At 37.7% G+C, this 27,252-nt stretch overlaps 1 protein-coding gene across 2 annotated transcripts; it reads right to left on the bottom strand.

Annotated features, from left to right (window-relative positions):
- Positions 1-1,255: 1,255 nt before the first annotated feature.
- Positions 1,256-26,938, bottom strand: LOC109099210 (protein shisa-9-like). 2 transcript variants are annotated; one of them, XM_042735384.1, is made up of 4 exons: positions 26,357-26,938; positions 15,440-15,561; positions 5,097-5,219; positions 1,256-2,391 (listed from the first exon to the last, which is right to left on the bottom strand). In XM_042735384.1, exons 1-4 carry the CDS (start codon positions 26,914-26,916, stop codon positions 1,931-1,933), a joined length of 1,266 nt encoding a protein of 421 aa, XP_042591318.1. In that variant the 5' UTR covers positions 26,917-26,938; the 3' UTR covers positions 1,256-1,930. The 2 variants fall into 2 exon arrangements, 1 of the variants encoding a protein (XP_042591318.1); XR_006156088.1 differs by lacking the exons at positions 15,440-15,561; positions 26,357-26,938 and adding an exon at positions 7,340-7,446 and having other exon boundaries at positions 2,373-2,391.
- Between the last annotated feature and the right edge of the window lie 314 nt (positions 26,939-27,252).

Here is a 27,252-nt window from a genome sequence, read left to right as displayed (position 1 = left end):
GAGCTGATATTTTTGCCATTGCATAGCTTGTTTTACAAGAATGATGTGGTTCATTCCCAGTTCCAAGGTCCAGACTATTGCTTAGAGCTGCTGGCATCATTTCTTTAGCCTCACACTATTATGCAATACGCCTTGGTCAACGATCTGTAAAGTGAGCTACTCAGCAAGACAGTGAGGACTGGACACTTTTAGTCAGGCAGTCTTGTGTAACAGAGGAGATAGTGAAGATCATAATATTTTTAAGCAAACAAGAGATAAAAAAAAAATAAATAAATAAAAAAAAACTGGAAAATTGCTGGAAAGTCGAAGTTAGATGTTTGATAATGTTTTCACTCCATGACTAGAGGGATTTGAATGTAAAACTATAATGAAGACTCATGAAACAAGATTTTCTTAATGTTTCCAGGAGTTTGAGTCCTGTTTTGGGGTCCTTTCTCAATCCCAGTCGTCTTTTGCTTCTACTTTGCTTCATTACTCGCCGTCACGTTGTTCCAAACCCATAAACCCGTCATTCAGATTCAGAAAACAAATTAAGATCTTTTTGATTAAATCCAAGAGCTTTCTGACCCTGCATAGAAAGCAATGGAACTACCACATTCAAGGCCCAGAAAGGTAGTAAGGACATCATTAAAATAGTCCATGTGACATCAGCGGTAATTTTATGAAGCTACGAGAATACTTTTTGCATGCAAAGAAAACAAAAATAACGACTTTATTCAACAATTTCTTCTCTTCTGGGTAATTCTTCGACACATGTTCACAAGAGTACCACAACGCAATGCATGTGCATTCCTCTGCTTGCAAACAACACACAGCACATCCAGGAAGAAGAGAAGAAATTGTTGAATAATTTTATTTTTGTTTTCTTCTCCCACAAAAAGTATTCTCGTTCCTTTATAAAATTACAGTTGAGCCACTGTTGTCACATGGACTAATTTAACAATGTCCTTACTAGCCTTGAACGTGTCAGTTGTGTTGATGTCTATGCAGGGTCAGAAAGCTCTCGGATTTCATCAAAAATGAAGGTCTTCGGGTTTGGAACGACATGAGGGTGAGTATCTAAATACAGAATTTTCATTTTTGGGTAAACTATCCCTTTAAGTCCTGTCCCAAAAAAAGCAAACATGCTAAACCATTTTTTTTTTTAAATCTGTATTCAGAGAAAAAGAAGAAAAATGCATCTAGACAGTTTTCAGCTTTGAGAAATGTCTTTCTCTGTACAAATGTGTCATGGTTCTTTATCAGACTTGTTGTCAAGTTAGTGTTATGTTCACTGACAGATCAACTTCATTCTTTTGTACAAAGGTTATTGTAACCCACAGGAACCGGATTGGTATGCCTTATGTTTTTTGTTTTTTTCAACATCATTCCCCTAAAACAAATGAGTAATTTAATGAGTGAGGTTCTCACAGCGAGACTACCCAAGCCGGAGAGGAAGACCGTGAAATTTGCTCAAGCTCGAAAAACCTTTCTTCATGAGCACAAAATCCTCAACTCACTCAGCAAAGCTTATACTTAAATCCTAGTGTGAGACCAGGCGTCTAGGTGTTGCTCTTTGCCTCTTCTTGGGCAGGAGAATGAGTTTGCGTTGTGTCTTTTTTCACATAAGGAATCCTGAGGTTGTGTTTACTTAAAGATGGGCAGGATAATGTCCCTTAATGACTTAGATTTAGGCTGACCTGATGATGGCATTCTCCCCGTTGAGCTAATGTGGCTTTGGGCGCCATTCCTGTGTTCTGATGTGAACACTCACCTCGTTGTCAGTGACACAGAGGCCAGAGATGAACTCAGAAAAGTGGGACACATAAGAAACTATATAAAGAGAGGATTAGCACTGAAAGTAGAAATGACTACATAGTCTTGACATTGTAGTATTTGTCCATTCGGTCTGATAACAGTCAGCAGTGTTGTTCTTTTCTTTCCCATTTCCTCAGACAGTGACCTCTGTCTTGCTGTTGGTCTGGTAGGCTGTACGTTTTGGATGTGGCTGATACAGTGGTTGTCCCGCATAGCCTTTAGGCTGGGAGAGGAACTCCGGTAGTGTTTCTATGCTGTACTGTCTCTTGCTGCTGTAGGTATGGTGGCGAGCGGAATGCCCTGGATGCGAAGTCTGCCGGTGGACATGTCTTTGTCCAGAATCCCAAGCTTTGAAGGCTGCGCTGGAAAGCTGAGGGTGGGTGATGGTTTTTGGGATGCGGGTCCTCTCCAGCTGGTTGGTTGGGATTGAGATTGAAAGGGGGGAATGGATGTCATGAGAAGGGAGGACCTGGTGAAGGTAGGACTTGTCTTTCTGGTGCATCGGCATTGGTTGGAAAGGTGCAGGAGGGGAATGATGCTGAGAGAAATCCATTAGTGGATAACTTTTGTAGTAGCCCCTGCTCGCAGTATCAGCTATAAGAGAGAATAAAAATTGGAAAAAGTTAGAGAGGGACAAACATTTACATTGCACAGTTATAACTGAGCTGCACCGGGCACATTTACAGTCAAGCTACAGTTTTCATGTGGCTACTTTGCATGTAAACAAACATGAGATGGGAGGAAAAATTATATTTGAATACTTCTGTGTTCTCTCACAAATGTTTTGCATTTCCCTAAGAATCTTTGTGTTCACTTGCAAAAGTTATATTTAAAGAGCAGCACTAGAGCAGTTCACAGTGTACTTTTTAGATTTCCTCTGAAACCCTCCACCTTCCCCAGCTCCACCTGTATGGATATGCTATGGGGTATTATGTGCTATTTGTGCAGCAGCAGTATGTCTTAAATACTCACAGCACAGTATCAGCATACTGGCAGTAACAAGTGCCATTGCAACAGCAGCAATAATCTACAACTACAGCAATAAGCAACAGCAGCAGCATAGCAGATCTGTTCTACCAAGACCAAATACATTAACATTGTCATATTTATTACCATGCTAAAATCTTCAGAGAGTTGTCATGATAGAAATAATATAATGAGCATCACTGGAAATCCGTCTAATGAAACCATGAGTTTGACGTATCACCTTTCAGTCGAGTTTTGATGAAGCAGTGTCTGTATTCTTGATGAGATGTCAACTGAGAGCTTGTCCATTTTTATTAAACACTGACTTTATGCTGCCTGAATTGTTTAAAGGTCATGCCTTGGCCATGAGTTATCTTTCTTCTCACGGTATTTACCTGCGAGCTGCTCCCACTGTCTCATTTCATTAATGTCTGCTAGCTGTTCTTGTTCTTGCATTGCATAGAAGGTGTGTACATGTGCATATATCAGGGGATATATATATATATAAATCCTACATGACTAAATAAAAAAAAAAAATTGAGTACACTTCCTGTGGATGTTCGTTTGGTCTTAGCCTCATCAAATCCAATATCAAATTTATAAACTGATGTCAGATGGAGTTCTTACAGGTAATAAGTCATAAAGTTATTTTTTCCTTTTTTCTCATTCATTACTTCCTTTTTGCCAAAATGTGATTCAAACAGATTACATCTAAACAGCCTCCAGATTACTTCAAAGGCTGTATTGTCAGTGCACATAATCATCATCATCACAGTGCGCTGATTGCAGACCATCCTGGCATTGGATCTTTGTTTGGTAAAAATCAGATACAGAGGTGTTCATTTGTGTAATTAGTTAATAATGTGACATAATCATTATGATCCAGACACTATTGGCTTAACATGTTCCCAGAATGTATGTCAGGCTGCCTGAAAGTAAATGAATACAAGAAGCACCTCTCAAGCCCACAGCTCTCTTTTTAAAATGAGTCTTTCTTTGGCAAAATGCAATGAGATCTGTTTATCATTTGTTTATTAAACTTGAGAAAACTAGAACAGTAACGAGGCGCTTTCACACAAACAGCCTATTTTTGTGAATTTAACAACATTTCACGTTTAGAGATCATGTGTGAACAACAACCATTGTTGAAATGCAGCAAATAAGTACTCCACTAATTTGCTGGCTAAAGCATTATAACACTGCTCCAAAAAACATGTATTCATATGTGTGAATAAGTGCCATAAGATAAATAAGTACGCAAGTAAAAAATAAATAAATAAAAAGTTTTTAAAGTATCACAGAGTTTTAAAGAAGCCCATTCACACCAAGAACAACTATAATGATAAACTGCATCAGTGTTCACGACAACAGTTCTGTTTATTATAAGCATGCACTGCAGTTATGTTGTCAGCTGACTTAAATGCTTGAGCTCTTCAAAGTCGGATGGATTTTTGATTGGCTTAATGTTTTTATCCTTCATCAGCTGGAAAAAAAATAGCTCTGGAAGTTATTCCATCAATATTGTTCCTCTGTGTTGCTATCATTATAGTTGTGGTCTGGACGTTGCTATTCTAAAAAGAAAAATCATTAAAATTTACTTATAGGTATCTTTATAGTTATTGTACTCGGTGAGAACAGCCCTTTACTCCACACCATGTAGTTCGTTGTGTGGTAGAAAATTGTGGTTATCTACATTGTGGGAAAAATGAGACAGAACTTGAAAGAAAAGAGATTTTCTCCATGAGAGCGGATGAAGAAATTAATTTACAGATTAAGGGTCTATTATAAAGGTCATTTTTAGCAAATAACTAAAAGTTTTTAAAAGCTTAGCTGTTGCTTGTTTAAACTGCAGATGTGGCGATTTACCGGAATACATTATTTTAATAGGTTTTGTGTACAGCTGGCCACTGATTAACTTATAAACAAAAGATAAATATTATGCATCTTAAATAATAAAAGCATCAGCTTGAATGAAGATATAAAAATGCAGCTTAGACTAAAAATAAAACTCTACACTTCTTTTGCAATTTTAAAGGTCTGATGAGAAAATAATATGCAACTTATTTTGTGTAGTGAGGATTGTGTGTAAATCTGACAAAACACATGAATATGCAACTTTATCTAAATGTGTAGTAGTCACCAGCAATGGGTTGTTAAATTGAGTACCGAGGGTGAAATAGAGTAACCATTTAGTGCCTCAACTGTGGTCCTGACCAGAGGGCTTCCCTGAATCTGTCAGTCAAACATAGGGACTGTTGTTTATGGCATCCAGCAGAGCATGAAATAATTCAACATCTGTGAATGAAGTGTGATTGTGCACATAGTAACATTACCAACTGCTTTCAGAGAGTTGTACTTATTCAGTGCCAGGCCTGGTATACTGAGGTTGCTTTGAGGATGAGAGAGTCTGGCCGATGTGCCAAAAGAGAAGCCAGCGTTGTTTAGATGGTACTGCTCTGAAATACAGAAGAACAGTAGAAGAACATTAAAAAGACTCTGTATGTGATAAAATCAGTATTTCATGTATAATAATATATACATGTATTTCATAAATACTCTAGTAAAGATATTTGGAATTCTATTCCAGATAAATGCTATTCAAAAATGTATCACAGTTTCCACCAAATGTTTTCTGACAGACCATGTGACACTGAAGAATGGAGTAATGACTGCTGAAAATTCAGCTTTGCATCACAGGAATACAAATAAAAAAAAAAAAAAAAGAGTAATATTTCATAATATTACATTTTTTTCTGTATTTTTGATCAGATAAATGCATTCTTGGTGAGCATAACTATAAGTGTATATATATATATATATATATATATATATATATATATATATATATATATATATAAAAATATAAATAATGGCATTTTAATTTCAAATGAGAACACTAGAACAAACTACACTGTTACAATGCAGAAAAAACATGCTGTGTCTGTGTTCAAGTCACTTTGTAGAACTGCAGTAGAGACCTATTTAAATCCGCCTATATGCTGCGACCTTATATTGACCACTGAGATGTGGTCCAGCCTGAATGACCTATTTTTCCTTATAAGCTGTGGGTGACAGCACAGGAAGGACATTGATGCAATTAATGAATGTTAGATGTTGCTTTCCTTCTTTCCTGTTTGTTCCATTACTCATTAGTCACATTTCATTTAACATTAGCGGTGTGTTTAGAGATGTGAACAGCCGTTCTTTTAGGGTGAACACGTGTTACACATTCTGAAATCACCCTAGGTATTTCCTGGTAGCGGTAAAGTGTTTTTAATGCTTTAAATGAATGTTGCATGAAAGCCAAGAGCATATCCTACAGTGTGTTAATTTGGACAAGTACGCTTAGACCCAGATTACCCAAAAACCCTGTCTGGGACTGTTCTGATGTCATTATGTGGCATCAAAAGGCATGTCTGGGTAATTTTGTTGTTTATTTGCATGCAGTTTACATTGGTTGAACCAAGCTTGCTGGAGATCATTTGTGGCATTTCAGTGCTTTTAGTCTCTGCAGGTGTAGATTAGTCTTTTATATTGTTAAGGGAAGTATTATTCTTTTCACCAGCTCTCTTGATCAGCTGAGAATGTGGTGCCCTGAGGACATTAGCTTTAATACAACATCAGCAGTGCCATTAACCACCATTTACTATCTGTGTGCCCTCTTGAAAATCTATGCTGTGTTTGATAATGATGGAGAGTAAAGAAAGAATCTAATGAAAGGGGTTTGTAAGGATAAAGCATCTCTCAGGGTGCAAGACTTAGCATGACAAAGAGAAATCAAACCAGATTGTTCGTAAGATTAAGTTTATGTGATGTAATTATATGAGAAGGGTAGAAAAGAGAGGGCGATGTCCTCTGTGCATGTTAAGGTCTTCATTAGGTATTTCTGACTAGACCTTTGAAGACAAAATCATCGTCAGGAATTCCAGAGGGGTAATAGCTTTTGATGGATTATGTAATTTTTTTAGTAGGCCTGTGTCTATTGCGTACTAAGTATTTTAGCTGGATATTAATAAAAGTCATGTATATTTCCAAAGCAGTCACCGAACAGTTTTCAGATTCCTGAAGGTCCTAAAGCACAGCATAATAAAATGTTATCAAAAATAACAATAGTTTTCATTAGTTGAAATGAAGCGGAAATCAAATCAAATATGAAAAACTTAAATGAAAATTAGAAATGCTAATGCAAAACTGAAATAAAATAATTTGAAATTGAAGTTGTAAAATTAAAACAAAGTAAACCTAAATAGAAACTGAATAAAAATTCTAAACAAATAAAATGCATTTATCAAAAAAAAAAAAGAAGTAAAATTGAAATCAAAGCTAACTGTAACAAGCAGTCCACTGAAAGCGAGTTTAAGAAACCAAGTGCAGCTTTATTCCAAAAGTAATCCAAAATACTAACATAATCCAAACAGAGACTTGGCATGGCATAACTTGAACAGACTTAACTTGAACAGACTTAACTTGAACAGACTTAACTTGAACAGACTTAACTTGAACAGACTTAACTTGAACAGACTTAACTTGAACAGACTTAACTTGAACAGACTTAACTTGAACAGACTTAACTCACCAACAGCAGGTTACAACATCAATACTCCACAAAGGACATAGGCAACATGAGGGCAGTTTATATCAAACAATACAGGTCACATGACAAGAACCAACCAATGAGAGATAGGACACATTACTAAGACAACCAATGAGAACATGACACATGAACCAAAGACCCAATAGCAGGATAATATGAGGGCAAGGGAATCACATGACTAGATAGGGCTGGGCAAATAATCAAATGCGATTTTCATGCGCATCTTGTCAGTAAAGCCACTTCCGTGGTAAGTAGGTAATCTTCTGCATGTGCATTCAGATCAGAGTATGTGAGCGGAGTGGAGTGGCAACAATTTCCCCTCCATGCTCTGAGCATTTAATAATCACTCCACTCCTAGTAAATGTAACTCCGGGAGTGGCATTTACTACACAGAGCCGTAGTTCACTGACAAGCTATTTTGTGTAGTTTGTCAGTGAACTACGGCTCTGTGTTGTAAATCACAGGAGCAGTAATACTTACAGCCCTATGTCTAGACAGGGACCATGACTAAACTCCAAAATAAAAGAAATGAGAGCAATGAATATGAAACCCAAACCCCACATTACACTAACATATATTAAGCTCTTTCAAAATATGAATAAATACTTAAAAATAAATATATTTATTACCAGTCAATTTTTTTTGAACAGTAAGATTTTTTATGTTTTTTAAATAATTCTCTCCTGCTCACCAAGACTGCATTTATTTTATCCAAAATACAGCAAAAGCAGTAATATTGCAAAATATTTTTACTATTAAAAATAACTTCTATTTGAATATATTTTAAAAAATGTACCTTATTCCTGTAATCAAATCAAATCCTTGTTATCTGTGTGCTCCGTGTTCCTCATTGGATCTCTTCCCCTGTGAATTCTCTACTTACCTGGATACCCACCTGTCTCACTGAGGTCTACACTCTCCAATCACTCCAACATTCACAAACTATCAATTACCTGCAATAACAGTGAGACCATTTAATCTTTGTGCCAGATATCTTGTTGAATTCTAATCTGTTTTATTAAACTGTAATACTTACCATAATCCATCTGAGTCTGTCTGTTACAGAAGACCAGACAAACAAATTATCATGAGTGCTACGGATCATTTTCAGGAACTTGCGGATGCGCTCAAACAGCTCCTCCACTTCCTCATCACACTTCTACACCTCTTTTTCTCCTCCTGCTCCCGCCAATCCCATGGCCAAACCAGTGCCCTACTCTGGCTCGGCAGAGGATTGTGGTGGCTTCCTGCTCCAGTGTTCTCTAGTGATAGACATGCAGCCACACGATTCGTCACAGACAGTTCTAAGATAGCCTTCATCACTTGCTCGCTAACCGGGCAACCTCTCCAGTGGGCTCAAACTTTCTGGGATCAAGCAGGGCCACTCACTCAGTCTTTCGATGGATTTTTGAGTCATTTCCGAGAGGTTTTCAGCTGTCCAGCTGGCGATTCTTCAGTGAGTGAACAGTTGTATCATCTTCGTCAAGGAAAGATGTAACTGATTATGCTGTTAATTTTTTAACTCTTGCAGCTGCCAGTGACTGGAACAAAAGCTCTCTCCTCACAACCTATCAACGAGGATTGAATCTAGGATTGAAGTTGCATCTTGCCATTTAAAGCAACAATATCAGGCTAGAGAAATTCATCCAACTAGTCAGCCATGTGGCTTATCGTGTACAGCAATATAAGGATGAGATGCAGAGCCAACATTCTTCTTCAAGTACAAAGCCTATTACATAATAAATAACATTTTAGCATCCAGATATGTCGCAAATATGGAAACATTTGGATTTGTACCAGTCGAGGTAGGCATCAGTTTCACCTTAAATTCATTTGTTTTTGGATTGAGTTTTTATAGCCTAAATGCATATCCTTAACTTTAAAGGATTTGTTGTGGAGAGAAGGAAACTAATATCTGTGTTTATCATAGATAGCCTATGTGTGTGTATATATATATATATATATATATATTAGGGCTGGGCAATTTAACACGTTATCGCATTAACACATTAATTGATTAATGCCGACAATTATTTTATTGTGCATTAATGCAGTTTTTTATTATTATGAAAGTGGCTCTGAATACATACAGACAAACCATGGGTCACAGGAGGGGTGGGATGTTGACCAGTACTGGCTTGTGATGGGTGTCATCATGCGTCTCAACCAATGAGAGCATTTGGGGTGGGCCTAAGACTGCACATGTACGCTCCCAATAAAATTATTTTGGCCAGGCATCAACATTCACAAACCACTGTTCACACTTACTTTTAACAGAAAAGAATGTAACAAGCTCATAATCACGACTTCATAAGCGGGAAACAGGATACCAGATCTCTTCCCGTATTTATTTTTATTTTTTATTTTGCAGAAAACGGTGTACTTTATTATTATTATTAGGCTATTATTATTATTATTATTATTATTATTATAGGCAAAGAAAAACGTTTTTTAAAATAACGTTATTAACCATTACTTTTTCTAGGCAAACCGGACTCGGAATGATGATAATACAGAAGAACGCAGGAACAGAAACGCTAAAATATCGATTCTGCTCGGAGTGAAATGGTTGGATTTTTTTTTCAAGCCCTGCTGCAGACAACAGGTAATTGCCATTATCGCTGTTTTCCATGTTTATAGAGTACATATCTTTACACGGCTTTTTTAAAATGCCGGATAGCCAGTGTTTCCTATGTGTTTGCCCAATCAGCGTACACTTATGTCACTGGTACTTCCTATAGAACTGTTTTAGACCCTACTCTGAAGTGGGAGAGAACACGCAAAAAAAGCGGAAACTTCCGCCAATAGTTCTAGGAACTATGAAAAGGTTTCTCCAGTGCAAAAGTGCCTCTGGTCACCAGCAGTGAGCCTTCAGTGAACTCAAGGAGACATTTACCACTGCACTGCTCCTCACCCATCCTGATCCAGCCAGGCTTTTCATATTGGAAGTTGATGCTGCAACCACTGGTGTTGGAGCGGTGCTGTCTCCGCAGCATGGGGAATCCTCTGCACTTCCATGTGCATTCTTTTCCCGCAAACTTACCCTGGCAGAGATTAATTATGACATCAGGGACAAGGAGTTACTCGCCATCAAGCTCGCCCTGCAGAGTTTAGCTCCAACCCTGAGAAAACCTCACTTGTCTGTAGCCTTAGTAATCCTAAAGACCTTGATTAGCTTGTTCAGGTGTGTTTGATTAGGGTTAGAGCTAAACTCTGCAGGACAGCGGCACTCCAGGAAAGACGTTGCCAATCCCTGCCCTAGAGGAATTAAGGCATTGGCTAAAGGGGTCCTAGCATCCATTCACAGTGCTCACAGATCATAAGAACCTCCAGTACCTCCGTGAATCAAAAAGACTCACTCCAAAACAGGCTAGATGGGCTCTCTTCATCATGTGTTTCAATTTCACAGTATCCTATTAACCTGGTTCCAAGAATCTTTGAGCAGATGCTCCGTCCTGTCTCTATGCTTCTGATGAAGACTTCTCCCCTCCTGTGTCCATCATTCCTCAAAAAAATCATAGACAGCCCCATTCAATGGACTGTGGATGAGGAACTTGCTACAGCCAATGCCTCCAATCTGTCTCCGTCGGTGCGTCCCTCTAACTGAGTGTATGTACCCCAGACCCCAGCCATCATCCAGTCTGTTCATTCCTCTCTGTGCACTGGTCACCCTGGGACCAATGTTACTCTCTCACTTCTTCAAGTTTTTGGTGGCTAAAATTGGGAACGGAGGTGAGAAGGTTCGTTCAAGGCTGCAGGGAGTGTGTCATCTCTAAGAGCCCTCACCACTTACCATCTGGCAGAGTCCACCTGCTGCCCATTTCTCAAAATCCCTTGTCACACCAAGGAGTGGTCTTTATCACAGACCTGCTGCAATCCTCTGGTAACACGTGTATTTGTTGTTGTTGACCGGTTCTCTAAATCCTGTTGTCTGATTCCCCTCAAAGGCTTACCCACAATGATGGAATCCGCAGTACTGCTCTTCCAACATGTGTTCCGATACTTTGGTGTTCCTGAAGATATCGTGTCAGATAGAAGACCCCAGTTCATCTCCAAAGTATGGAAGAGCTTCTTTGATATCCTAATTGTGACCATGAGTCTCTCATTCACAGTCGAACGGGCAGAATTCCTGGATCCAGTTCCTGAGTTGGGCAGAGTATGTACAGAATTTCTCTCCATTCAGCTGGCACTGGTTTGTCACCAATCCAGTGCGTACTCAGTTACCAAACCCCATTGTTCCTGTGGTCTGGGGAACCATCAGACGTACCATCAGTCAACCACTGGTTCCGGGAGAATGAAAGAGTCTGGGACCCAGCTCACCATCAGCTTTAATGGGCAGTTTGTGGCCACTCGGGACATTCGGATGTGCCTGCCCTGTAAGAAGCTAAGTCCCAGATACATTGATCCCTTTTCCATAGTCAAACAGATCAGTCCATTTACCTACCATCTCCAACTTCCTCCTGAGTACCGCATTCACCCTACATTTCATGTTTCACTGTCTGTTCTCCCTACAGAACCTGGACCGACGGAGGAAGCCCCCCTCCATTGATCATTGAGGATGGAAGAATCTACTCTGTGTGGGAGGTCCTAGACTCCCAATGTCATAGTGGCTATCTTAAATACCTGAGTGACTTAGACTTTATCCCACATGACTCACTGTATTTCATGAATCTCATCCAGATAAACCTGCACTTCGTGGAAGGGGTCAGTTGCCACAACATCAAGGTCCCTGGCCCTCTGGAGTTGGCCGTGGAGGAGGGGTACTCTAACGGAAGTGCTAGGCTCTCTCACCACTCAGTCCCAACATTCACTCTCACCAGATTACTAATCACCCGCACCAGTACCGGATTGATTTGCAATCATATACCATAGATATGCGCACACCTCACACTCAGTCATCATCTGGTCTCACATTGAGCTTTGGACTTCTTACCCATTCTCCACTTGCAGTATGACTCCAAGCCTGGGCTTCACCCATGTCTCCTGTGTTATTCCTTGTTATTCCCTCCTTGTTATCCGTGTGCTCCATGTTCCTCATTGGATCTCTCCCCCTGTGGATTCTCTACTGTCCTTACCTGGATACTCACCTGTCTCTCTGAGGTGTGTGCTCTCCAATCACTCAATCATTCCCAAACTCTCCATTACCTGCAAGAACAGTGGGAGCATTTACACTTCATGTGTGATATTTTGTTGAATTCTTCTTCAGTATCTTCAATATGTATTGCTGTATGCATTGTTAATAAAATATAATAAATGTGATAAAAGTATATAAGAAGGTATATAAGAAAGGACATATTTTAAATATTGGAAGCCAAACATGATTGAAGCAAACAGAAACAATGAATGTGCATTTCAGTCAACAGCAAGAGGTTAATAAATACAATACATATAATATTCTAAGTATACTAATTATATTAGTTATATAACAGTAACTTCAACAGCCCACAAGTCTCATTGCGGCCTATAGCCTCTCCATCCCTCCATAACTATGTCACATTTTTCCAAATGCATCTGTGTTATGACTGGGGTAATATTATGTAGTGAACTGCTGACGGGTTTAAAGTGAATTACCATTAAGCTGAGGTTTGGCTTCAGGGACAGAATGATGTATAACTCAAAAGAAAAAGAAAAAATTAGTGCCCAAAAGTAAAATCTCTTGTCCATATATGCTCAAAGGTAAACATCCTGCCAGTTATATTTGGGAATGGCAATGTGAATTGAATGGGGGATTGAGAATGTGCAGCAGAGATGCACTAATATGGGACGGGGTGGCATCTGTGTATTTGTGTGTCATTGTTCATGCTCTTCATTGGAGTGCCACCATCTCCCACTATGAGGGACTGTTGTGTATGTTCTTAGCCCTGAAGCAATAGAGATGTCTGTGATGCTATAGTGTGAGGTGTGTGTAGTGGCATATAAAAACAAAGCTTGGAATGCCGGAGGCAGAAAATTAAAGAGCGGACTGCATAAGCAGAAGTCTAAAAAAGTCTTTGTGCATGCCATAGCACATGTGCTTACATAAACACACATGCTGGTTTACAAGCTCTTATACCTGATATTAACCTATAAGGTTTTTGAATGGTCCCTGTTATTTAAGGTCTTTTGTCACCCTCTTAATAATAAAGGTTCCAAAATGGGGTTTTTACATTGATACAATTTTGGATGCCATTTTAGGTTCCTCATAGAACCTTTCAGTGAACGGTTCTTAAAATAACCATTTTTTTCTTTAAAATAACCATTTTTTTTTTTTTCCATGTTGAAGAAAGATTAAATAACCCCACTACAAATAAAAAGATTCCAAATGTCCAAAGAGGTTCTTCATGGAACCTAAGATGCCTATATTTAATTTTTTTTTTTTTAAACCTTTCTTTTTAAGGGTGTGAGGTAAAAGAGGGTGGAAGTATTTTAACTATGTCTGATTATGCTTGCAAAATTACAGTAAATGCATACAATATTTGTGTCTTTATGAAACATATTTTAACTATGTCTGATTATGCTTGCAAAATTACAGTAAATGCATACAATATTTGTGTCTTTAGGCATTTTGGTATGATAGAGAATGCAGAAAAAAAATTATGCAAATGAATGAAAGAATACTGTATGATAAAATTTTTAAAATATCAGTTCCAAAGGTGGGGGTTTGCAGTGATACCTTGTAAGAACCATTTTGGTTTCCCAAAAGAACATTTTCAGTCTTTAAAACAAGCATTTTTTCCTACCGTGAAGAACATTTTAATAGTCTAAAAACCTTTTTCCACTATAAAGAAACTTGGAAAGTTCAATGAGCTCTTGCAATGGAAAAGCTCCATGGGTGAAAAAGGTTCTTCATAGAATCATAAATGCCAATAAAGAACCTTTCTTATAAGAGTCTGCCTATAAAAGAAGAGGTAATTTCATGGAGGCTTGATGCAAAACTATGAAGGATGTATATAAATTGAAGTTTAATGAATTAATTTTACCAGACGAGTTTAAGGCCTATTTGAAATCTGAGTAGAAATGAAGGGCAATTGAACACATTCCAGTTTATAAGAATATCTGGAAGTGGATGCATAAGAATCTTCTAGCAGTTTTATTGCAAGAACAAATCAACATCACAGATAAATTACTGCAACATTCATGCAAAATTTGATGTTATGTAATGCATTTTCACTTAAATCAGAATATTCCATGAGTAAAAATATGGGGGAGGAGTTGGTAAAAGTTGATGAGGAATGGAATTAGAGCAAATGTCAGTTTGCTAAAATATTGCATACATATCCATTTCAGCTACACAGATAAAAGCCCAACGTAAAGACATGTCTTTTTAACCCTGGCATTAAACGTCACCTTCCCAGTGCAAGACCTAGAAGTGCACAAGAGTTATAATCTTCACACCATTATTGGGGACGCAGAGAGATGTGTACAGTCACATTGCTAAAGCCTCTAAGCACTGTGGAGCGAAACTTAAATCCTCCTTATAAAGAGGAGAGGAAAGTATACCGCTTAAGCCTAGCACAGACGCTGGTTATCAGCATAAACCCCACATCAACTGTCGGTGTGAAGCCCGCTGCATCTCACGCCTGTGTAAATCCACAAAGTGAAATCACAGATGAGACGACCTCGCTTGCGTTCATGGATGAGTAAGAAAAGGAGGTTACAGATGTATTTTCTTCTGGCTCTTGAAGAGAAATGGAAATTATGGGGGAAAAAACAAAGATAAAAAGGAAGGTGTAGAAAAAGACATATGTGGCTTGTTAAATGTTGTTCAATATATCTTTTATTTTCCACAGAAGAAACAACAGGTTTGAAATGACATGATGGTGAATGAATGATGACAAAACTTGTATTTTTTGGAAATTGTATTTGTCGATTTAGGTTTTTTTTGTTGTTGCTATTAACAAGAACAGAGAGAAGTGAGCAGCTGTGAAGCAGTGATTCACAGTGTGTGTTGTCATGCAATTCTCTTGGGAAGTTAACCCCTTGGGAAACTGTGTGAGCAGACATGTACAGGTGATGCATCCATAAATGTAGAATCTATAGCGATTTTTATTTTTTCTTTAGTTTGTTTGTATGTGGGGAAAACATCAAAGCAAGTGATCTCACCGCTGCGGCTGCGAAGCATCCTGGCAGAGATACCGTTTGCTCCAATAGATGTTGTGCTGCTCAGAGGTCCATCCACAGGACTCACATCCCCACCTGGCTGCTTCAGCAACTCCTGCAGAGTCCTGCGAGGAGACAAGAGCAATCATTTACTGACCATTATATCCAACAGGGATGTCATTAAAAATAAAATCAAGAATGCTTCTTAATTTATTATTTAAATTGACCCTTTGCAAAGACCCGCCCCTTTGTTACTTATACTATGTCCGACAAGCCATGGTGCTCTCGCTCAGTATAAAATGCATCGCAGAGCGAAAAGTAAACTGAAATGCACTGACCGACTGACAAGACAGAACAGGCAGGTATGAAACAGGCTTAGCTTTCAAATTTGATCATTTTTTTAAAGAAATTAAAACAATAAATACCATTTTGTGGCTCTTTAATGTGTCGTGACAGATTGCTATAGCGCCTCAGTTCAAGTGGCACGTGAACCAGTCATCTCTTCCTCTTTACTAGTTATAATATGAAATAAACATGAATGAACATCAGAAGGTATTTTGTTTCAATTGCGGAAAGACGTCAATACACAACATTTTTCAACAAGTTTCACGTTAATCTACTCTCCTGTCTGGTTTGTTTGTTGGACAAATTCTGCGAATTGAATTGAAGTTCTCAAATTAATTTGAGGAAGTACAATTAAAATGCTATTTTAAATTTATCAATACATAATTCAGAAATAAAGTGAAAACCATTGTTTATTCTTAGAAGAGTGTAGTAGTAACAGTATCAGGAAATTAGAGGAGAGAAATGGGAGGAGAAGAAGATCAGGACAAGTGCGCTACCATCTGCGTCACTCAGTCTGACAGAAATATTATAATTTGAAGTATGTTTGATGCTCTAATCCCATATATTAGGCTGGATCAGAAAATGACACTAACTGGATTTGATCTCAGGTTGCTGACAAATTGTCATAAAGCACTTCATCACAGCAGTGTACTGGATTTGTAGGGCTGTGTATATCAGTATATTATAATGTGGAGCTGTGAGCCCTGAGGCTGACAATCAACATATTGTCATATTTTATCAATACAGTCATTTAGCATCAGCTGGCAGTCAACAGACTGTTTGTGTAGCAGATAGTCAATGAATTCACACTCAATATTTTCTCTGTGTGTACACTGAATGTACTTTATATCAGTTACACTGTTCACATAAAAAAATTAATGCGTTTAAGCAGTTGGCATCCACAGGACTGCCTGTTTTCGAGGGCTGCGCTGCTTACTCTTGTCCTAGAGTTCACAAACCTGTTCCTGCACCCCTGGGTCCTCCTGGGTGCTGTGTTCTTCAAATCCTTGACACTCCATTATTGCTCTATGTCCTACGGCCTCCACTTGTATCCCTGGTGAGGTCTCTAATTCTGTCCAACACCCTTTAACCAACAAGGGACTGTGATGAGATCTAATCTGATTGTCAAGCACAAGCGCAATGGCCCTTGGCCGGCCGATGCCAATGGCAGTAGGCCACCGCGGCCTGAGAAAAACAACTGGAATAGATGGTGGCTGTATTTATTCTCCCCAGAGATGATGTTTTCCAGGGAGGACAGAAAAGGCATCTGCAGTGGAGCAGAGAAACTTATAGCAATGAAATTGGTGTATGGCAGCAACCGTTCTTGTGCCATCTCCGTTTGGATCCCACCCTAGTGCTTTTGGAATTCTCTTGAGGAAAGTAAAACTCAACTCAAACTAGAGGATAAACATCATCTGTTTGTTCTAGATCTCTCTTGTGAGCTCACACCTATTGGTCACTGGGCTGGACGATCCTGAACAGCTGTCCTCCTCTCAAATGGAATAGATGGTGGCTGTATTGAAGTTCTGTCTCTTAATTAAATTAAACAACCAAAAAATTTTTTAAAGAATAAAATGGAATAGATGGTGGCTGTATTGAAGTTCTGTCTCTTAATTAATTGAACCAATCACATATTTGTTTACTCTATATGTATGAACATTAGCTGGACCAGCCTTAAAAAACTGTGGTTATTTGAGCTAAGGAAGTGAAATTTATGACATCATCGTTGTTAGATTTTTGTTAATTATATATGTATTATTTGATTTGAGGAAAATGTAAATTTCAATGTTTTTCAGTTTTTTTTTTTTATTTTTTTTTAATTGCATTTCTCAGTTTCGTGTTTCATCAAGAAACTTTGGCATTCACAATTCCCTGATAAACTGCATTTGCTCACAAAACAGTATTAGAATTTCTGCAAGACTTTCGAGGAAATGCATAACAATTGAATTATATGCTTTCCTTCCATCTAATATTTATATAGTCATGTAAGGCATTTTATTTACTTAGGGGGTGCTGTTGGCATACTTGTAATAAAATTAAAGCAAATACACAAATCGCAAATTAAGTTTGTGTTTCTGATTAAATAAAACAGTAATTTATGTCATAATATCATGTGTATGTTTTGATTTAAATGTCAGAAACTATAGCTTAAATGAATAAAAATCACAAATATGACAGATTCATTCATTAATGTGTAATATATTTTCTTCAAATGGATTATGAAAACTTAAATACAAGGGTGTCTAAAATATTTAAAGATTTTTTTTTAACTTTCTTGCTTTAGATAATTTACAAATGTTAAATCTATACAAATAAAATGCTAAGATTACCTCTGCATCTGAAAAAAAAAAATACAGTGATTGATTCATAGTTGTTCTATAGTTATTTTCAAAGCTTTCAATGTACTTTCATTATAAAAGAACTTCATAATTGTCTTTTTTAATTCTAACAGGTAATTTATGGTTAAAAACTAACCAAAATGAAAAATAAATTGTTTATAATCTCTGCACAGGAGATATCTGATGTTGTTTCCAAACAAAAGGAAATATATCAATATCGGCTATCGGCCAAAATGAGTTGAAAAATATTGGCATATCTGATATCGGCAAAAATCCAATATCCTGCATCCCTATATAATAAAAATTATAAAATAATAATAATAATAATACAGCATAAAAGGATAACAACTTTATTTGTTTGTTTTGGTGTTCAACAGAAATAATAATAATAATAATAATAATAATACAACTCAAATGGGATAGCAACTATTGTTATTATTTATTTGTTTGTTTGTCTGTTGATAAAATATAAAAATTATTGAAAATTATTCATGTCTATTGTTTAAATAGAAATTATAAAGGAAAAATAGGTGCTGTAGCTGTTTGTGTATTGTACACATAGAAATAGCTTACTTGATGGCTGTCAACACTTTGAAGGGACTTGATAGATTTTTGAGAGCATTGTTAGTTTGCCTGTTAATCAGTGTTTAAGGCTTCCTTTTATATTTTTCTTAACGTCTGTCTCCCTTATCAAGCGAGTATGACAGTTGCTTTTATTTCTTAAGTCCAGCTGTGTGTTTACCAGCTAGTGCTTTCGTCTTGTATGGGGATAACAACTTATATAATCTCTAGATGGTTGTTTCCAGTCATGTCGACATGATTGTCCTCATTATTGAGGGTGACTTTGAGGATGTGCCATGCTTATGCTCAGACGGTTGAAGTCATTGACTCCAGCTTTGCTAGATGTCCTGCTGGGCTTTCACCCTTTGCCTCTCGATCCTGACTCCCGCTGCCCTGATGTCACTCACACACTGAGTATGAGTTGTGCAGAGTGACACACATTCATTTCGCCCACAACGAAAAATAGACCAGGGTCTAGGAGACAGTGAGATCTGAAAACAAGGGCATCCTGGGATAGTCCTTCCTAAGGGGTTCAGATATACAGTGTCCTGGCAGCCAGCCAGACTGGGTCAGAAGCAATGTTATCTGACATGATCGTTTGTATTGCCTCTTCATCACTAAATCACATTTTTACTTACAAACAAGCTACACAGCTCACACTTTAAGATACAAACAACAAGAAGCAAACAACTAGCTCATATGGCCGCAAGAGAATGTGTTTTGAGCCAGATGACCTTAATGGTCTATTTGAAGGGCAGATTTTGCTGGTAAGGCAAATAATATTTGTAAACATTTTATTTGTGTACTCAAAAGTATCATATTACACAATGTATGAGAATTCAGATTTGTTTGGCTTTGTTATTTCACTTCTTTTGCATGCACACAGCAGACATCAATAAAACAAAGGGAGCATAATGAGGTTCACCCTTTTAATAAAGATCTGATAGCTACACTAACACAAATTACAGAGCTATGTTTGATTCGAAGGTATAATTAGTATGACTGTCTCATTTAATAGCAATTATCATTACTGCATAATTTATTGTGTAATATAACCGGTTGTAGCGCAGTCATCCCAATGAGAGCTTATACAGGCGACCCTGTCACATTTCCTCTGTGCGGTTGCATTTTGTGTGGAACAGGATTCTGGATCTTTGGATCTGTGTTGAGTGATTTTATCAGCAATTATACGTAGGGTGCCGTATCGAATTATATTGCAGGAGGAACAGCTTCGCCTCGCTTAATGCAATGTAGAACTGCATTACTCTTGTAATGCATATCCCGCAGATAACCAATTAGTCAAATTCACATTGTGCCATCCCAATAAGCCCTCATGTCATTTACTTAATGTGCACAGATTCATATAATTTGCACACTATTTCTATTATACTTACAGCAGAAGTAGGCCTATTTTAAATTTGCAGCAAAAGTAAAATTAAATAATTCTTACTATGGTAAAACATTTTTGTATTTTATTTAAAGCAATTTTGGGGCATGGTTAAATCTTTATGCTGCTAAAGCATTACAAACATTATTCATAGTATAGTGTGTGTGTGTGTGTGTGTGTGTGTGTGTGTGTGCCTGCATTCCCTGTGGGGACATTTGGTCCTTACAGGGAATGCAGGCACACACACACACACACACACACACACACACACACTATACTATGAATAATAATACCAGTAAATTTTGACCTTGTGGGGACATTTGTTCGGTCCCCATTAGGAAACAGACTTATAAATCCTACAGAAAGAAGTGTTCTGAAAATCTAAAATAGCAGAAAGTTTTGTGTGAGGGGTAGCGTTAGGTGTAGGGTTAGGGCAAAGGGATAGAAAATACAGTTAGTACAGCAGTAAAACCATTGCATCTCCACCAAAAAAATTTAACCAGTGTGTGTATGTGTGTGTATTAATCATTAGTGTTGTTATTAATCTAATGTTATTTCATTTTCATTTTTAATTTAATTTATTTAATTGAAAAATAAAATAAAATAAAATAAAATAAAATAAAATAAAATAAAATAAAATAAAATAATGAAATAAGAAATGTACTCTTGGGGAACAAACAGAAAATAAGTTAATAAAATGACTAAAACTAAAATACAAATAAAATGTCTAAACAGAAATTAGCACATAAACTTAAACTACAATTAAAGTTCATTACTCAAATTACACTGAACAAAATTATAAACGTAACACTTTTGTTTTTGCCCCCATTTTTAATGAGCTGAACTCAAAGATCTAAGACTTTTTCTATGTACACAAAAGGCCTATTTCTCTCAAATATTGTTCACAAATCTGTCTAAAGGGCCTCAGGGTCACGTCACGGTATCTCTGTGCATTCCACCCACCTCACAGGTGTGGCATATCAAGATGCTGATTAGACAGCATGATTATTGCACAGGTGTTCCTTAGGCTGGCCACATTAAAAGGCCAGTCTAAAATGTGCAGTTTTATCACACAGCACAATGGCACAGATGTAGCAAGTTTTGAGGAAGCGTGCAATTGGCATGCTGACTGCAGGAATGTCCACCAGAGCTGTTGCCCGTGAATGGGATGTTCCTTTCTCTACCATAAGCCATCTCCAAAGGCGTTTCAGAGAATTTGGTAGCACATCCAACCGGCTTCACAACCGCAGACCATGTGTAAACACACCAGCCCAGGACCTCCACATCCAGCATCTTAACCTCCAAGATTGTCTGAGACCAGCGACCCGGACAGCTGCTGCAACAATCGGTTTGCATAACCAAAGAATTTCTACACAAACTGTCAGAAACCATCTCAGGGAAGCTCATTTGCATGCTCGTTGTCCTCATCTGGATCTCGACCTGACTGCAGTTCGTCGTCGTAACCGACTTGAGTGGGCAAATGCTCACATTCGATGGTGTCTGGCACTTTGGAGAGGTGTTCTCTTCACGAATGAATCCCGGTTTTCTCTGTACAGTGCAACTGGCAGACAGCATGTATGGCGTTGTGTGGATGATCGGTTTGCTGATGTCAATGTTGTGTATCGAGTGGCCCATGGTGGCGGTGGGGTTGTGCTATGGGCAGGTGTATGTCATGGACAACGAACACAGGTGCATTTTATTGATGACATTTTGAATGCACAGAGATACCGTGACGCGACCCTGAGGCCCCGGCATGTGCCATTCATCCACGACCATCACCTCATGTTTCAGCATGATAATGCACGGCCCCAAGTTGCAAGGATCTGTACACAATTTTCTGGAAGCTGAAAACATCCCAGTTCTTGCATGGCCAGCATACTCACAGGACATGTCACACATTGAGCATGTTTGGGATGCTCTGGATTTCTGTATACGACAGCGTGTTCCAGTTACTGCCAATATCCAGCAACTTTTGCACAGCCATTGAAGAGAAGTGAACCAACATTCTACAGGCCACAATCAACAACCTGATCAACTCTATGCGAATCAGCATCTTGATATGCCACACCTGTGAGGTGGATGGATTATCTCGGCAAAGGAAAGTGCTCACTAACACAGATTTAGACAGATTTGTGAACAATATTTGAGAGAAATAGGCCTTTCGTGTACATAGAAAAAGTCTTAGATCTTTGAGTTCAGCTCATGAAAAATGGGGGCAAAAACAAAAGTGTTGCATTTATATTTTGTTCAGTGTATTTATAAATGCTAAAACCCCTCCTTGTGATTTCACAACTCTTACAAAGAATATAGTCTGTTATTTCTGCATATATTGTAAGAGTCAGAAAGTTTTGTATTAGATCATCATGTCAAGTACAGCAGCCTGCACAAATCCCTCTCAGCTAGAGGGCAAATACACGGCTATGGAAAAGCCCAAAGAGAGAGGTAATGAGTAGATGTGTCAGAGAGCACAGACCCTCACATTAACCTTAGAGGAACAGGAGGGCCTTGAAGTCACGATGGAGATGAGAGAGAGGCGGGGGGCCAACAGGACGCAAATGTCAGTGCACATGCACCCACTAAGACTCAACCATGCAGGAGAGACTTCTCCAGAATCTGAGAGACACAAAGATACACTTGTACATACACATTAACACACAAACACACAGTGCACAGCCATGAGCAGCCACATCTCATTTATGTCAAATGAGTTCAGACAGTTTAGAGCCACAGGGAAGACACAGGTTAAAATCTGACAAACAAGCTCAGGAGTGTGAAGGAGTGGGGGATACATATTTCATATATATCCAGAGTCCTGTCAGTGAATTCCCTTTCTTTTATAACCTTGAATGCCTTTCATCTTTTTCTGTTCTGCAGTATCCAGTACAGTCACCTCAAAGACAGTTCCAGAGGTTTTCAAACTGTTTAATGCCAAGGACAACCAAACATGAGATATGATTTAGACAACTATTATGTATACAGACCCATGTATGAAAGACAGTTATGGAAATAACAGATTGATGTTACAGTGACAAAGTTGTTTCCGAATTTGGAAATTGAATTATTAACTTTTATTTGTCGTTGTGCTACAGCAAAAAACAATTTATTAATTAATTATCAGAAATTTGCATTTCATACATGTATATTTTTTTCTGCCTATATTATTGCAATATAAACTTGTTAAATGAATTTGTATTTTTGATTCATTTGTTTAGCACTTTTCATTATATCATTTCTTAAAAGAAAACAATGCCAAATAATAAAGGTGACATTAGCAAGGAAAAACTCTACAAGACAATATGTAAATCTTGCAAGTAAAGCCAGATTCAATTAAAAATGCAACTGTACGTGACAGCCAACGATCAATGGAAAAATACATTTGGCTATTGCAAGTAAAGCCAGATTCAATTAAAAATGCAACTGTACGTGACAGCCAACGATGGAAAAATACATTTGGGCTTTGACTTTATGAGAACTACTCATGAATTGTAAGGAGAGTAAGTAAACAATGACAGAATTGTCAGTTTTAAGCAGGTGTGATTTGATTGGAATGTGTTGTTTCTTCTACAGTATTTTACACACTTTTATCTACAGTAACCGTGCAACCTAATTATCAGTATAACAATTTTCGAGGTACTGTAAGTCGCATTCAAAATCCAGTTGGCTAAAAAAAAAAGCTGTGCCAGATCCAGAAGGTCTCACATTATATAAATGTGATACCTTAAAGATTTCTGCCCCTCAGGACACCCATATGGTGGAGTCCCCTGCCCAGCATGAGAAGTATTTTCTTTAACTGTAGATAGGATATTGTATGGCATAGAAACTTACCTTCGCGATCTAAATCATAGATTAGATTGCAGTATCCACAGTGAATTATGTCTCACATAATCATGACTCACATTCTGTGTGTTGTCTATATTCTCCCGCCCGTTTTATGTCCTATATTGTTCAGCAATGACACACATTTAAATGAATGTAGGCCATTTCTGTACCTACATTACTAAACCTTGACTACAAAGTATAGATGGAGTGTACAAGTTCAGCCTGACAGATAAAACCTGATTTTCTCTTCTCTGTTTGACTGTGGTTGGAGAGTTTTGAGGAATATGATACACTGGTAAATATTAAGACATGACTGGAAATGGAATTAGGAGCCCAATTCAACATCCATTTGACATGTGGGCAAAATGTTTGCTGTTCTTTTTAATGGTGTGAATAAAAGTGTATAAATTAGTTCTCTAGAGCTGTGAAGTCTAGCAGTAGCCTCAAAAGGAGTTAATCTGTGGAAAAGTTGGTTTAATCTTAAAGCAGAGTGTTAATCTTAGCAGAACTCTTAATCTTGTAAGAAGAGTTAATCTGGTGTGCAGTGTTCAGCGTGTGGGAAATGCTTTTGGAGAAGTGTTAACCTCGGAAAAGTGCTAATCTTCGGATGAGTAATTTTGTCCTCCAAATATGTTCATCTTGATAGGGCTGTTTGCATTATTGGGCCATTTCTTGTCTAAAATGGGGTAACGGCAAAATGCTGGGAGAATTATACATTTTCTGTATTTTGTTATATTGCTCATGACAGGTAATTTGATATTCATAAAGGGATTTTGAATATTTAGAACGATGAGAACAAAGGTTTGATTTGACGTTTGGAGAGAAAGGAACTGAGACATAAGAAAGAAATATTCAGGTTGGATGGGGTTAGCTTTTTAATGCATTGATGAAAAAAATTCTTCCACTCTTTTTATGTCTCTATTACAGATGATTTATGAATTCAGAAGAACAGCATACATATGAATGGCTTTAGTCTTGGCTGGGTGCTGTTACTTGGTCTTTGGTTTGGTACTGTATATGATACAGATGTTAAGGCTGGCTAAAAAATATCCTTGACCAAAATAGCTAACAAAATATATAACAAACTCTAAAAACAAAAATAAAATAAAAAATCTCAAAGAATTTTCCATAAAATCAAAAGCTAGGTTCCAAAAGACAGCATTTTGAGACATAGGTCTGCTTCTGGTGCAAAGGCTTTTCCAAAAAAAAAAAAGGTAGGCAGCATACTTATGTTCCTTTAATACACTTTCTTTAACCCAAAATTTAAAAGAATAGTTCAACAAAATAAAATTTTGTCATTAATTACTTGCCCTCATGTCGTTCCAAACCTGTAAGACCTTCGTTCACCTTCGGAACACAAATTTAGATATTCTGATGAAATCTAAGAGCTTTTTGACCCTCCATAGACAGCAATAGAACTACCAAGTTCAATGCCCAAAAATGTACATCAATAAAACAGTGACATCAGTGGTTCAGTTGCACTTTTATGAAGCTACATTTTGCATGCAATATTTCTGCAATAAGTACTTGTTTTCTTTAAGTACGCTAAAGTGTAATTCCTTTTTACAAGGGAGTTCCAGAATGTATTGTGAAAATGTCCAAGATGGTGTGTTGGGTCAAGCCATCTGACATATCAATTATGTTCAGTGTGGGGGAAAGTTACTTTTGAAAGTAATGCATTACAATAATGAGTTACAAAAAAAGTAATTTGTGTTATAGGTACTTTTAATGGAAAGTAATTTGTTGCATTACTTTTGCTTTACTATTTCTCATCTGGACTGGACTTGCTTTTATATATATATATATATATATATATATATATATATAGAGAGAGAGAGAGAGAGAGGAGAGAGAGAGAGAGAGAGAGAGAGAGAGAGAGAGAGAGAGAGAGAAAAAAGCTCTACTTTTTGTAAATTCATGTTACAGTAGAGGGTGCAGCACAAACAAACCTGCCATTCTGGATTGCATGACAAATAAGACACAGGAAAAGACAGTTCAGCAATAAAAAAAGAAAGAAAGAAACATGTTTATCTAAAGTAATTTTTGCTTATTAGCATGGTTGAATCGAATCATTGAAGGTGAGCAGCAAAATAATTGGTTAATAAAATAAGATTAAATACATAAAGGATATTTGTGTTATGTGATGTTTAACAAATCCACTAATACAAAACCCAATTTCTTGAAATGAGTAAATGCATTTTCACGGTTATTCTAGAACCACAATAACCATCATGTTTACACACTGCACACAAAGCCTCTGTGCTTACTCCCAATGTCTCTCAACATGGGGACAAGAGATCTGTCAGTCATTAAAGGGAAAACAATGTAACTTGTGTATTTTATATTTTAGTGAATATGAAAAAGGATTGCATTATTTTACTAGTTACTTAAACTTGCTATCCATTACCCCCAACTCTATTCCATTGTGGCAGCTCACTAGATTTTGTAACGGAGCTCATTTCTACTCACCTGGAGTTGCTGAGGTCATTCTGGCCTCCACGGCTCTTCTCCAGCCCCAGTTTGGTGAAGATTCCCACCAGGACCATGATGGCCACCACACCGCAGATTATGTACACAATCATGTGAGTCCGATCCCTCTCATGGTCTGGCTGCACCTCAGTGTTGGTGGCCACTGGTTTTCCTGTGTTGGCCCAAACTGGAGTATCATAGTTGGAGCAGGAGGTCTGATCCAGTCGCTGCTGACGGAACTGACAGCAGAACCGATAGAAACAGGTGCCGCAACAATACAAGAAGATACCTGCATTACAGTTAAAGGGAGGGTCCCACTGGCCCATGACATCATAGTAACCCCGACAGCGGGTGCCAGTGGACGGCACAGTGTCCTCCTCCACCTCTGCAGGTGTGGTCGAAATTGGAGGCCCCTCTGATGTCACAGAAATCAACAGAGGATCTATAGTCTGATTGGCTGTTTGGATGTCCATATCAGTAGAAGTCTCATCCTGTGCTTTAGCAGCTCGTCCCACGATGGCAGTGAGAAGAAGATGTAGTAAAAAACTATTTCCAGCCATGCTTCACCCGACACACTGCGCCCAATGATTTACCTCACTTTGAGAGAAGAAAACAAGATAACAAACATAAAAATAAAAATAATAAAAATAGAAAAATCACAATCACATCAACACAATTACAGCTATGGTCAATTTAAAAAAAAAATAATAATAATTCATGGATTTAAAAATAACAAATTAAAAAAAAACTACTAAAAGATTTTTGAGAAAGAAAAAAACACTGAAAATAGTTTAGTAAAAAACTTTTTAAAAAATTATGCTTTTATTTGAGAAAGAAAAAAACACTGAAAATATTTAAATAAAAAACTGTTTAAGTACTTTAAGATTTTTGAGAAA

The sequence above is a fragment of the Cyprinus carpio genome, chromosome B12 (genome assembly GCF_018340385.1).
Source record: "Cyprinus carpio isolate SPL01 chromosome B12, ASM1834038v1, whole genome shotgun sequence".
In the NCBI taxonomy this organism is placed as follows: domain Eukaryota; kingdom Metazoa; phylum Chordata; class Actinopteri; order Cypriniformes; family Cyprinidae; genus Cyprinus; species Cyprinus carpio.
The sequence above is the reverse complement of the archived record's forward strand: the minus strand, read 5'-3'. Positions and strand labels throughout refer to the sequence as shown.